Below are 14,300 nucleotides of genomic sequence, written 5' to 3'. Positions count from 1 at the left end.
AAAAAAGAAAGATTGACTAAATGAGAGCAGAGTGATTTTGCAGTGCGGATTAATTCTTGTCATAGATCAACAGCTGTTTTACTCACAAAGACAAATATTAACTTCTCCTGTAACAGCTTTTCCAGATCTGAGTGCCAGAATCATCCACATATTAAACACGTCACCTTATTGATCACGTCACCTTATTGATCAGAAAACTAAGAAGAGTAATACCTAACGTTTTCAGCTTTCAGCTTTGTTTAAGGTGTCAGAAGTTAACGAGATATTCAGCCACATATAAGAGAAGTGTACTTTGAATTCTTCTTTTCATTCCTATGAGAGTCTAAAGTGTTTAATATCAGCGACCCAGCAGCCGACACACACACACACGCACACACACACACACACACGCTCGCTGTGCCTCTGTGAATCATCCACACATCTGTCACAGTGAGGGCTTACCTGGAATTTCATCAGCGACATTCATCAACAACATTTAGTGGAAGTGGAGACAAAATGTGACCTCTCTGATCAAATCAAAACATAAAGAATATAATAACCGTTTAGGACTGTTTCCATGGAGACATCAACACATTTATTTTATATAAATAAAAAGACGTGGAAACTGACTCAACATTTAAGAAGAACAAACTTGAATTCACTGTTTAAATCTAACCTTTGATGAACTAAATTTACAAAGAAAAGAATAATGATCCTCCTTTACTGTGACTCTGCTGCCCCCTGCTGGTCAAAGGTAGACACTGCAGAGAGTGCACGTTCAAAAACATTTTGGTGCATCAGAGGGATTTCCATCTGTCCATCCATCCATTATCTTCCGCTTATCTGAGGTCGGGTCGGGGTGGCAGCAGGCGCAGTAAGTCAACCCAGACTTCCCTCTCCCCAGCAATGTTTTCCTGCTCCTCCCTGGGGATTCTGAGGCGTTCCCAGGTTCAAGATCAACCGGTGGATCAAGATCTTTGCCTTTCAGACACAGCTCCCTCTTCACCACAACAGTCCGGCACAACGCCCGCATTACTCCAGACGCTGAGCCAACCCGTCTGTCAATCTCACGGTCCATCTTACCCTCACTTTTCTTTGTGTAGCGCTTAATCAAGTTGTGGTGTATTTTGCTTAATATCGATTAGGCTACGTTCAATTCAAACACTTGATTTGCACATTTTAGGTCAACCTTTATTTAACGAGGGAAGAAACTCGTTGAAATTAAGAGTATCCTGGTCGAGTTTCACACAAACAACGAGCAGCCACACGTACAAATACAAGACAAAAAACATACATTATTAAACATCAAAATACACAAACAGCAGGTGTTTGGTCAAATTCATCCACAAGCAATTCAGGGAGAACATCTTCAGACGTGCCCCCCCTCATGGTCATATGTAGGCGGGGTAATTAGAGCTGATGGCAAAATATCAGATAAACCATCTATCTGTATTCTGATAGAAAAGTAGAAGATACTGTGTTTTGTTTTCTGTGATTTGGTTGATCTATAAAACAGTAAAGACGATGAGGTCCGTCACATTGTAGTGATAGTGAACTTAAATAATGTACATTTGGCTTTGCAGATTTGGACGTTGTAAACACAATCAGAGTCTTTCTTCATGTAGAATCCGTTTAAGTCTCTGTTTGAAAAGAAGATTGTTCAGTGTCGCTCTCTCTGCCGCCCCCTGTGGTCATGAGTGTGTACTGCAGACGGTCCTATGTTTTTAACTCCAACTCGTACGAGCTGCTGTCCATTTTGACTTTGAGGGTCTTGAAGTCCGGCCTGTCATGAGGTTTGTCGCTCCAACACTTCAGCATGATCTGATAGAGGAAGTTCGGACATTTGGGTGGAGCCGGCATTCTGTACCCACGGGTCACCTGCTCGTACACTTCCTGGTTGTTGTAGGCTGAATGAACAGAGAGAGAGAGTAAAAGACAGGAGAGGTTAAGGTGGAGTCAGTAGCTTTCTTTTGATTCAGTTTATAAACCCAACATTCAAACTGAGCCCCTCCTCCTCCTGGACTCATCGTTCACTCACTGCAGGACGTGGTGTGTTCGTTTACTGTTCGTACCTACACTTCAAGCTAACACACGCTAGCACAAGCTAACAGCTGTTGTTTGGCACCTGCTGGTTCAACAGAAATGGTCAACTCAAAGTCCACCAGTGAAAGCCAACACCCTAAGGTTCACCCTTATCCACTTGGCATATTGCCTTTGAATTGTGTCTAATCTCTGATCTGTATCCACTCCTTAACTCACCTGACAGCTCCCCACGAGAAATGTCCCGAGTCAACCAAAACAAACCAAGCCATGAAGATCCAGTCAGAGGACAGAGTCTCTGCAGACACAGTCACCACCACACATGTACGGAAGCCCAGCAGCTTTACTTTTGTAAAAGTTTATATTTAATTTTTTAACAAAATGCTTCTGACTCTGCCTTTAAATATTTGTGATAATGATATTTATAAAGACATTTGGTTGGCAGAGTTTTTGACTTTCAGTTCCTTTAACAGCACACAAAAATATTACAGCTCCATCAAGGATCGTTTCAGTTCTGCTATTATTTTCAGACCCTTCAGATCTTTGAATGAGCCTAATGTTTTCTTGAGAAGACTATGAACAACTTATATCTCCTCCAGTGTGAGGCGCCTTATCGGTGCAGCATGGTTTAATCTTGATTGAGGACTTTCTATACTGTAGAGAATCAAACCAAAAACTTCACATTTCAGTCCCCAAGTTGCCTTTAGGACGCACTCACACTAGGCAACTGTGCCTGAGAACGCTTCACCCCTAAAGTCCAGTTTGTTTGACTAGTGTAAGTGCTCCGATCGGTGCTCCAGCATGGCACACTTCCTTGGCCCTGTCAGGTGTGCTTCTACACGGTTCAGTTTATGCACGAGTACAGGTACACAACGTGGACAGCCTTCATTTTCAATCTCAGAGTGTATCTGACGTGACTCAAAATAAGCCACAAAGTTAGTAAAGTAGCTGTGATGTTCTCTGATGTACGGACTCAGACTAGAGCGTGCATCTGCTTACATTTTGTATTTTTTGAGTCTGCCTGTCTTGTAAATTTCACCATGCTTCATGATCATGTAAAGCCTTTCATGTGTTTTATTACAAGAGGTGACCGTGCTTGGGCCCGGTTAGTCCTGGAGCAGTGTGAGTGCAGGCCATGCGGGGGAGACCACAGTACGTGCACAAGGCCTAGAGTGAGGGCACCCTTACACAAAGATCACATTTTTAATCTATTTTTTATTTTTACAGGGACGTTGCATATTAATGAACATTTCGGTAAATATGCCAGAGTTAGCCAAAAGGCTAATTGTCATCTGTTGTCCCTGGCCAGATTTTATAAGACAAAGATAAGATAAGATATACATTAATTTATAATAGGCCCCCTAAAAAAAAACAAATTCAAACATCACTAAAAGCTACAAAAATAGAAATATCATGACAGTAATGAAGCAGACAGGTGAGCAGCTACAGGAGAAAAAACATAAACCATGCAGGATACACATAGAGTTATCATGATCAATCTTTGTATTATTCCACTGACCTGGATAAGGAACGCTTCCGTACGTGGTGATCTCATAGAGCAGGACACCAAAAGACCAGACGTCGGATTTGTTGGAGAACATTCCGTGGCTGATGGCCTCGGGAGCGCTCCACTTGTAGGGAATCTTTTTATCCTCTGTGATGTAAAATGGCTCCTGGATAGAAAATGAAAAAATAATCTCTGTATTAAAAAACAGAACATCGACTGAAACAACGACGTACTGTAGAAACCCTTCCTTTGCTCCTCCGTTTCCTACCTTGATCACTCGGGCCAGTCCGAAGTCAGCCACCTTACAGATGTAGTCCTCGCCCACCAGGACGTTTCGAGCCGCTAAGTCTCTGTGGATGCTGTTCTTCTCCTCCAGGTACGACATCCCATCAGCCACCTGGGCGCCCATGTCGATGAGGGACGCAATGTCTTGATCCCGACCCTCTGGACCTGAGAGAGAACAAACAAAGAATCAGACGATGAGAACATCACAACACCAAGAACCACACAATGAATCCAAGATGCTCCCACTGCTTCAGCTGTGGTGTATGAATGGATGAGTTACTTCTGATGTTTTCTATACACAGCAGCCTCTACCATCAGTGTGTGAATATGTCGGTGTGACCTGCGGTGTGAAAACGCTTTGAGTAGTCAGAAGACTAGAAAAGCAATATACAAGCTTTCCATTTAAAAGTAAAAGGCATAGTCGATCCCTCAAACCCTGCGACCTGACACTTTGATTAGTTCTCATAGAAAGCATCCGAAGAGGAACTCTGGGGTTTACCTCTCAGGAAGTTGAGCAGGCTGCCTTTCTCCATCAGCTCGGTGATGATGTAGAACGGCTTGGAGGCCGTGCAGATGGCAAACAGAGAGATGAGGTGACGATGACGGAGACTCTTCAGGATCTGGACTTCAAGCTGAAACTCCCGATGGTTCAACTCTGAGTCTAGATAGAGAGAGAGAGAGAGAGAGAGAGAGAGAGAGAGAGAGAGAGAGAGAGTTTACAAAACAATTAGCTATTTGTTGCTCTTTTTGCACTTTAATAACCTGAATTTCCATTCTGGTCCGGGCTCTTGACTGATTTTATTGCGCTGTTTTTATTTGGTTTTATATTTTGCTGTGTTGTCTGATTTGTTTTGATTTTTTTGATTTGTTTTGGTTTATGTTTTATGGTGATGTTGTTCTTGTGTTTCTTGTCTTCTGTGTGCTCCTGTTGCAACGCAAATTTCCCCTTATGGGACAATTAAAAAAAAAAATCTGAATCTGAAAACATGCAGCTACTAGAAACATCAGGAGATTTTCCGGAGTTTTCTGCAAGTATGAAAGCACTATTAGAGGTCAAACATAGAAGGTTAGTCGGGGGCTTATTGGGGGACAAGAAAGGGAAAGAAGAATGGAAGCTTCATATTTAACAGCCAAATGCAACACCACGGACAAAACTCAGAGTTGCATACATCCCAGTATTGAACAAATACTGTAAGCTTCCTTTTTATGAAACCCTGGAGAACTTTTTGCACCACATGAGGGGAAACATGTTTGCAGCTGCTTGGGATCTTCTTGCAGCTAAAGATCAACTGAAGGTCTTTCCTGTTGTATCACTGTGGCTACAAAACAAATCCTCACTTGAAGGCCTATAAAGGATCGTGTATCTCTTATCTTTATTCCAGCAGACCTTGTGCTTTCTTGTGTAACTTACACTCATAACTCTGTGTACTCTTCCCACAGGCCATAAGACTTTTGAACAGGAAAAAAGAATCCCTCCATTCCCCCTCAAACCCCCACACAGGACTACCTCACTGGACTGTAAAACACAATATAATGTGCAATATATTTATCTGTATAGTAATTTTACTCATAGTTTTTCTTTTTATATCTATTTATATCTGCACCTTATTTTTATTTTTTATATGTAAATACTTGCTGCTGTTTTTATCCTGCACTACAACGAGCCAAATGCAACGAAATTTTGTTCTTATCTGCACTGTAAAGTACAAGTTTGAATGACAATAAAGAAAGTCTAAGTCTAAGTCTCAGTCTAAGTCTAAGTATGGTCTGAGCTTATCTGTGCGTTACAAAATATAGTGTTAAACTTTCATACGTTTCAGGGTGTTTTCACACCTCTAGCTCGTTTGCTGTGGTCTGAATCATGGACCAGTTTGTTACATTGTTACATCACTTCCTCTACTTTGCTCTGTGTTCACACGGGGACGTTTACAAGCCAAAATGTGCCTCCCTCCTCTCCCTGAAGTAAACAGACTTGTTGACTCCTGCCTTGCTGTTGCTGCCCCAAACACACTAAACAATTTCTAAATGGACAGATGACTACACAGACGTTAGAGCCAGATAACTGCATCTTTATCTCTTTATCTCTACATATCGAAGATTGATCTTGGCCGATATATCAGTGTTAGTTTTTTTTTTCTCTCCTCAATATCAATATCGGTATCCCCCCAAATATCTCATATCGGTCGGCCTTAGTACATGTTCTTGATTCAAACAAACCACCTTTTCAAACGGACCCGGCACACCCTCAGTATGAAAGTGCTTTGAACTGTGATAACTGGAAATAAAATACACAAACAAAATACTTCCTGCTTTATTTGTCCTTGAGTTACTCCAATAAGAAATCATCAAGACACAAGCGATTTTTATCGGCTGACTCTGACTTGACACCTTCCCCTCCCTCTCTACCTTCTATATGTATTTGTGACACAAAGATGGTCCAGCGGTGCTTATTAAAAACAACACATAAAAACAGCAATGACAAAGATTCAGTCTTAAGCAAAAAAAACCTGCAACATCCACCTGACATGAAATCATTTGCACGATGTTCACACAACAAGGCAGCTGTTAAAGGGTTAAACAATCTGACTGTGTCCCTTCAATTCCAAACATAACAACACTGTTTGACTTGCCAAATATGTATGACAGCATCAGAGGTGTATGCATGAGTGTTACAGAGAAAGGTTTTTACATCGCCCGTCTTTATCTGTCAAACCACACCCAGTTTCACTCAAACGCAATCCAAACACGGAACAGAGGTCAGTTTTTTCTTTTGTACAAATCACTCCACTGCTCCAGAATTAGGTCAGAAATAGTTGTGAGTGGTGTGCAGCCCTGAAACGTCTGAGTCAGGCTCTTTTAAGATTTACTGGCATTTGTGGAAAATGAAAGGTCAGATTGAGCTGAGCTTTGCACAAACGCTGCAAGCTGAAAAAACACAACATTTGGACAGCTGCTTCGGTGCACTCAAGTCCACATGGCTTCTGGTGTGTCGACAAGCCAGAGAGATGATTAATTCACTTCTGCAAAGATTTGGAAATATACTTTTAGATATTTTTTATGTTTACATGAAGGACAGCAGCTGCAGCTCACAGCTCTCAGGTGTTTATGTGGTTATTAATCCCGCAAAAAAACTCAGTGACCTTACTATATGATCAGACATTAAGGAAACATGCTATGTTGAAGTGCTGGCTTCTCTGACAACAATGCAGTAGCCAGTATGTCCTCCTTCTAACTTTAGATTCTGCTCCTGAATGCTCTGGATTTGTTTGGACCAGAGAAGGTAGGCGCTTTTAAGACACACCCCCCACACGGCCGTTTTGGACGCCCCTCGGTTTGTCAGATATGAGAGCAGTTATCAGGTCAACAGGTGTTGCAGCGATGGAAGCGGTCAAGAGAAGTGGTTCAGATAGAAGTGATTGTACCCGACCTAAAAAGCCTCTGCATGTTTCTAATAAGCTCCACGAGCAGAAACGTGCTCAAACTAGGATCAATATTGGAGATGCTTTTGAAAAATGGAGAGAGGTTAGAACACAGAAAGGTTTACAGACCCATGCAGAGCTGGATAAACACTGAAGCTTCAGAGTCCACCACATGGTGACCTGAGTGAGCATCCACTCTATAGAGGAGGGGGCGGGGGGCACTGAATAGGTTGTTTTATTAATCACATTTATACTCTGCTGATGAAAGCTGAATGTGAGTTCTGGACCAACTATGCAAATACTTTGTCAAAGTGCACTTAAATGACGTACCACTTTTGAGGATCTTGATGGCGACCTGGATGACGTTTTTCCAGCGTCCTCTGTAAACGTCCGAGAAGTATCCGCTGCCGAGCTCCTCCTCCAGAGTGAACTCCTCTTTAGGGAGCTCCCAGTCATCCACCGTGAAATGATTTAAATCCTGAGTCTGAGGCTTTTTCTGAGAGAGGACGACACACACACACACTTTTAGGTCATAAAGTCAGCAAATGCGTGCATAACTGCAGAATTCAGGTTATTAATGTGTGTGTCTGTAAACATATAGCAGGAATCTGATGAAAGAACAATTGGAAATGCAAATCATGCAAACAAGAACCTTCCATTTTTTATTTAACTTGCACACAAAAAATTCCCAATAAAGTGTCTAAACAAAATGCCACATAAGCACATTTATTTATCTATTTATTTAAGTCCGGAACTTATTTTGACCCAGGCTTTATTTTAAACACACAGTATGTAACTTCAGCCACCAGGGGGCTCTCAATTAAAACAATAACAAAAGATGACGTTGAGGCTAGCGGGGAATCATGGGAGTGATTTTCTCAGCTCTTAAATCCTATTTTCTGCGAGAGAGAGAGAGAGAGAGAGCGTGTCGGAGTTTCCCTGAAACTTTCGGTAATTAGAAACAATTTGTTGCCCAATATTGGTTGCCTAGGACTTGTATTGTTGTTGCCATGGTAGATAAAGATAAGATAGATAAGATAAGATATCTTTATTGTCACTGTACAAGTACAACAAAATAAGCCTGTAGATGCCTAATATCAGAAATATACAAATATACAAACACTAAAGCCAAATATTCAAATAAGAAATACAATTAAATAATACGATATAGTATACAATATACAATTAATTTGCAGGTGACAGGTATAGAATAAATATATTGCAGTAAAGCGGTATCAATTTGTTTGATTTTTACTAGGATTGTACCAAAGTTTAATAATCTGCTATCATCAGGGCGCCGGTGGCCTAGTGGTTGGTGCAGACGCCCCATGTGTGGAGGTGGTGGTCCTCCAGGCGGGTAGCCCGGGTGTGAACATGACCTGTGGCTTCTTTCCTGCACGTCAGCTTTTTTGGATGTGTAAAAAAGCCCAAAAATAAACCTTAGAAAAATCTGGTACCATGACAACCCCAAACACGAGGAAGCACAATAAAACAATGCTCCAGAAACAAAGGTGTATTTTCTTTTTGACGTCATCGCTGAATGTCCAAACTTCCTATTTTATTACGTGAGCAGAAAATAAGAGGAACAAAGAAAGAAAGGAGCAGATATACAGAAACAGAAACAAAATCAGCTTTCCTTACCCTCTTGCAGGGGTTTCCCAGTTTGCATGTGCTGATCAGGTTGTGTGTGCAGTAAAACTCCACCAGGTCCATCAGAGAGCTGAAGCTGTGGCCGGTATCCACCATGAATTTACTGTCGTCTGATTTGAGGATCTTAAAATGCCTCACACGATTACAAGACCTCACTGCAGAGAGACACAACACATGTAGACAAAGTCATAAAGAAGCTGAGAAATAATGAAAAGATCCCCATTAAAGGAGCAGTATGTAACTCTGCCCCTAGTGTTTAAAATGGGTACTGCAGTCTAAATTCTAAGAGACTGCTCTCATATCTGACAAACCGAGGGGCGTCCAAAACGGCCGTGTGGGGGTGTCTTAAAACCACCTACCTTCTCTGGTCCAAACAAATCCAGAGCATTCAGGAGCAGAATCTAAAGTTAGAAGGAGGACATACTGGCTGCTGCATTGTTGTCAGAGAAGCCAGCTCTTCAACATAGCATGTTTCCTTAATGTCTGATCATACAGTAAGGTCCTCTCGTTCTCGTCTCACCTGAAAGGACGTATCCGACGTTTTCCTTTTCACTTTCTCGGATCAGGAACGCTCCCTCTTCGTTATCCGGAGCCATCAGGTGACTCTGGGCCTCAAAGCGGTTCATGGTGTCGAAATACCATCTGGATCGAGACAGAAGTGAAATAAATAACGAGGAAGTGTTTTCATTGTTTCGAATGTAATAATAGTTAAATATGGAGTGTGGTAAAATCAGTTCCTACTCGGTACTGTTTCTTTCAATAATCAGTTTATATATTTCACTAAATGAGTCAAAAGTCTTAATAGTAGGAGCTGTTAGAATCCTGATGGTTTTGCCTCTGGTCATGCATTTTGCTCTGACTGAAAGCTCGGCTGTTCAAATCAGCGTTTGAACAGCCGAGTACTGACAGCTGATCATTATCTCAGTCCTTGAAATGGAAAATGTTCATGTACATTGAAAACAGTGTCCTGACTCGACACCCTCAGGTGGTTGCTGCCACACCTCTTGGATCCATAACTCCTCTCATATAGTTATTTAGTCTCACATCAAATACGCAGATGGTTTTGTTTTGGATGCTGCAGTCTGGTTCTATGGATGCCTGACAGTGTGTCTGGCGTTGAACAGGTATTAATTATTATTGGAATGTTTGCAACAGAGAACAGACACAACATGTTGAAGGTTAAGCTGCAATTATGAAGCAACAATGATTTTCATCATGTAGTTACTTTCAATTTCCATTTTGTTTGTTTGTGATAGATACTCACAGAGAAACTGACACATATTTTGTACGCATTTTCCCCAAAGATCCCGTCAAACTTCAGTGAAAGTGAGTTAAAAGTTTCCCCTTTTTTAAAGGAGCAGTATGTAACCCTAACACCTAGTGTTTAAAATGGGTACTGCAGTCTAAATTCTAAACATCATAGAGAGCTGTCTCCCCCCCTCCTCTCTAGAGTGGATGCTCACTCAGGTCACCATGTGGTGGACTCTGAAGCTTCAGTGTTTATCCAGCTCTGCATGGGTCTGTAAACCTTTCTGTGTTCTAACCTCTCTCCATTTTTCAAAAGCATCTCCAATATTGATCCTAGTTTGAGCACGTTTCTGCTCGTGGAGCTTATTAGAAACATGCAGAGGCTTTTTAGGTCGGGTACAATCACTTCTATCTGAACCACTTCTCTTTCCCGCTTCCATCGCTGCAACACCTGTTGACCTGATAACTGCTCTCATATCTGACAAACCGAGGGGCGTCCAAAACGGCTGTGTGGGGTGTGTCTTAAAACCGCCTACCTTCTCTGGTCCAAACAAATCCAGAGCATTCAGGAGCAGAATCTAAAGTTAGAAGGAGGACATACTGGCTGCTGCATTGTTGTCAGAGAAGCCAGCACTTCAACATAGCATGTTTCCTTAATGTCTGATCAGATAGTAAGATACCTTTATCAACATTAGGTATTAACATCTCACTTATTGATTCTTTAAGCTTTGCAAATAAATGTATATTATGTATCTTTAGAGGACCTAATACATGACGTTATGTAGCAAGTTTGGAGCGTCTGAAAAACATGCAGGGACTTCTTTATATCCTGTAATCTTCTTCTGTAACAGTTTCTCAATATAGTCAATTTTGCCAGTTTAAGTGTGGAGAGAAACACTGTTCATATTGTTCAGTGATGCATCCGTTTGTTTCTCTTCAGAGCAGTGATGCAAACTGGGACAAAAACACGATGTCGCTCAGCCTCACCACTTCTGTTTTTGTCCTTTTATTGCTTCAGCAGAATGGGAAGTGTGTACAGTTCAGTTCTTCCAACATATCAACGGGTGCTGAAAGCTGAGCTCAATCATAGAATACTATAATTTACAATTCTACAATTCACTTAGCAGACGCTTTTATCCAAAGCGGCGTACATCAGAGAGTAAGAACAACACAAGGAAGGATCAAGAAAAAAGGGATCAATGTCAGTAAGAGCAAACGATCAGCTTTGAGTCTGATTGGACACACAGGTGCTGACAGGAAGTGACCAGAGGCAAAGCACAACATTGAGGGCAGTTCTTGAGAGCTCTAATCAGTATAGAAACCATCTTATAAGTCATCGTTATCAAACAAAAACCATCGTCATTACCATCATCATCATCAATAATATGGAGACCATCATCATTAAGTTAGTAGGTATTCATGAAAGAGCTGGGTCTTTAGCTTTTTCTTAAAGGTGCAGAGAGACTCTCTGCATTTTAATGCAATTTAATGTCCTCTTTAAACATTTCAGCCGAGGTGAAACGTGCTCAACTAAGATTAGAGGTGATGAACGCTCACTGGAGTTGCACGATGCAGCAGAGAGAGGAAGGAGCCACAGGTGGGATTTGAACCTGGGCCGCCCACTAGGAGGACTACAGCCTCTGTATATGGGGCGCACACTGACCACTAGGCTACCAGCATCCCACAGACGTTTCAGATTTGACGCATTATTGAATAATCTCTGAATCTTTTTAAGGTTTTGTTTGACTCAAATTTAGAAATGTTCAGTAATACTTTTATTAGCTGCAGCCTGATGAACTTAAAGATGACCTACAGACACAAGAGTTGTATTTGATGACGTTTGGATCAAAAACTCCTCACAGTGTCTGACAGTACATTTGACTTGATTTCACACGGTGCACCTTTAAACTGGATTGAGTGACAGGAGGATTAATCTGCACCTCTCCTCCTGTTTGACCTCTTAGTTTTATTCTGCTGGTTTTCTTTTAATGCAGCTCAAACATCAGCATCAGTGAAGCTTGATTGATTCAGACCGTCAATTAAAACACTTTAAAATAGTTATGTGTGTTCCAAGAAAACAACTTGATGTCGGCTCGACTCTCTTCACAACTTCTCTGTTATTACGTTTGACATTTACACACACACACATGACTCTTTCTCCGTTTATAGATCATGACCTTTAAATTGTGCAATAAATCCAGTGGGCTGTTGGTCCTCAATAAAGATGTGCAGGAGGGCTGCAGGATGGGGAAATAAATCAAGACTGTGGATATTTTGACGGATTACACTCTGGCTCTGGATTAGTGGAAACATACAGCAGCACCACCTTTAGTGTAATAGATATTAGTTTGCGCTAAGGCTGTGATTTGTACTTTAAACCTGTTCCTGTCATTTTGTCTTCCTATCCTATTGAATTCCTCAATTCACACATTACTTCCTGGTTCTGCTTTTCTGCACTATCAATTCATTTTGCAAAGTTTTAGTTTTTAAAAATGTGATTCTGCACTTACCTTTTAAAGAACGTTTAACTGCCTTGGCTTGCAATGTGGAATAAAACCCTCTGAGGATTGGTGACAAGAATGTCGAAGATTTTTACGCAAAGGAGTTTTTTTATTTTTAGCATCATGCACTTTGTTTTGTGACTTTAGTTCCTTTAGTAGTTCTCTAAATATGATAATAAACAGCTGTAGTGTTGTCAGATCTTTTTCTGTTTTATGTGGATTCAGTAACTATGCTGCAGACCTGCATTAAAACGCACAAGACGTTTGCAGTGAAGCTCAAATAAAGAGGGAATGGAGTAAAGTTAGATTTTTAAAACATCTAATGAAGCTCACATTGGTTGTAAATGATCGACTTAAATCCACATGTATTCAGTCGGGTCATGATTGAACCTGTATAGAAAACGTAGTCCAGCACTCACGGTTGTATCTGCAGGGTCTCAGCTCGGGTCAGGTAGTTCTCAGGCACGATCCCGGTGTCCAGCACGCGCCCGTTCTTATCGATCCGTCGCGCGGTCCACCAGTCCCCGGTCCGGTTTATCACGCTGAACAGATCCCCCTCCTGGAACGACAGCTCCTCGCAGTGCCGGGCTTCAAACGGCCACAGAGCCATGTAGATGGAGCCGCTCTCCGGCGACCTCTCCTGCTGTGGCACCGGCTGAAGAACCAGGACCGGAGCCGGTGATACCGCCACACGGCTTTCTCCTCCATGACCCTCACTCCCTCCTACTCCTTCACTGCCTCCTACTCCTTCACTCCCTCCTACTCCTTCACTGCCTCCCACTCCTCCACCCCCTCCAGTCTTCTTTTCACTAAAAATCCTGTCCCACAGAGTTTCCAGACATGGACACGCTCTCCGCAGACACTCACCCATAGATGATCATTAACGGGCCCCTGTGAGAGCCGTGTCTGCGCGTGCGTCAACAGAGACAGCCAGTCACACCTGTCGGACAGGTGGAGGAGAAGAAGGAATGACGAGAATCCTCGGAATGTGTTCACAGAGAATACTGTTGCTCCTGCAGTTTGTGTTGTTCACAGTTTGTCTGCAGCAGTGGAGACTGACACTAACTTCCTCCTGACACCCACTAATGACAGAGATATAAGCCCCGCCTCTGATGGCACGCGCTTCATAAAAATCCAACTTTGCACTTTGTTTCTATAATAAACTAGTGGACATTTTTGATGATCTTTAGATACTGAGACATTTCTTCATTTACTGAAGCAGAAAACAGACAAGTACGCCCCCTGCCTCTAAATTAAATGTTACAGGTTGGCAAGGGAAAATGTGCTGATATCTTAATTTAATAAAATATATAATGGAAAGGGGATGTATGTAAACATTATTTTGGTTTCAAAAACGGAAAGTAAATCATGGTTATGTCATTGGGGATGTGTGTCACTTTTTTTGTTTTGGGTTTGTGTGTGTGTTTTTGTGTGGGTTGCTTGTTTTTGTTGTTGTTATATTTTTCAATAAAATAAAAATAAATTAATGCAAAAAATAAATTAAATGTTATAGATAGATTGATTTAGTACTTCCCGAGGGGGAAATGTGTTGTGCAACAACTACAAATTGAATTAACGGACAAAAAGAGGAACTAGCTCACAAAAACAAACTTCAGGTTAAAAGTTACTTCATACAAACTGTGAGCCTGCAGACAGTAACGCTAATAAAAT

The 14,300-nt window shown here is 41.6% G+C and overlaps 1 protein-coding gene across 1 annotated transcript; it reads right to left on the bottom strand.

Annotated features, from left to right (window-relative positions):
• Nucleotides 1-1,148: 1,148 nt before the first annotated feature.
• Nucleotides 1,149-13,699, bottom strand: ptk6b (PTK6 protein tyrosine kinase 6b). The gene is made up of 8 exons (XM_020655817.3): nt 13,049-13,699; nt 9,401-9,522; nt 8,872-9,035; nt 7,561-7,726; nt 4,311-4,472; nt 3,795-3,976; nt 3,539-3,692; nt 1,149-1,886 (listed from the first exon to the last, which is right to left on the bottom strand). The coding sequence occupies exons 1-8, from the start codon at nt 13,498-13,500 to the stop codon at nt 1,696-1,698; spliced, it is 1,593 nt and encodes a 530-aa protein (XP_020511473.1). The 5' UTR covers nt 13,501-13,699; the 3' UTR covers nt 1,149-1,695.
• Between the last annotated feature and the right edge of the window lie 601 nt (nt 13,700-14,300).

Source organism: Labrus bergylta, chromosome 12 (genome assembly GCF_963930695.1).
Source record: "Labrus bergylta chromosome 12, fLabBer1.1, whole genome shotgun sequence".
Taxonomy (NCBI): Eukaryota; Metazoa; Chordata; class Actinopteri; order Labriformes; family Labridae; genus Labrus; species Labrus bergylta.
Note: the sequence above shows the minus strand (reverse complement) of the source record. Positions and strands in the feature narration are given on the sequence as shown.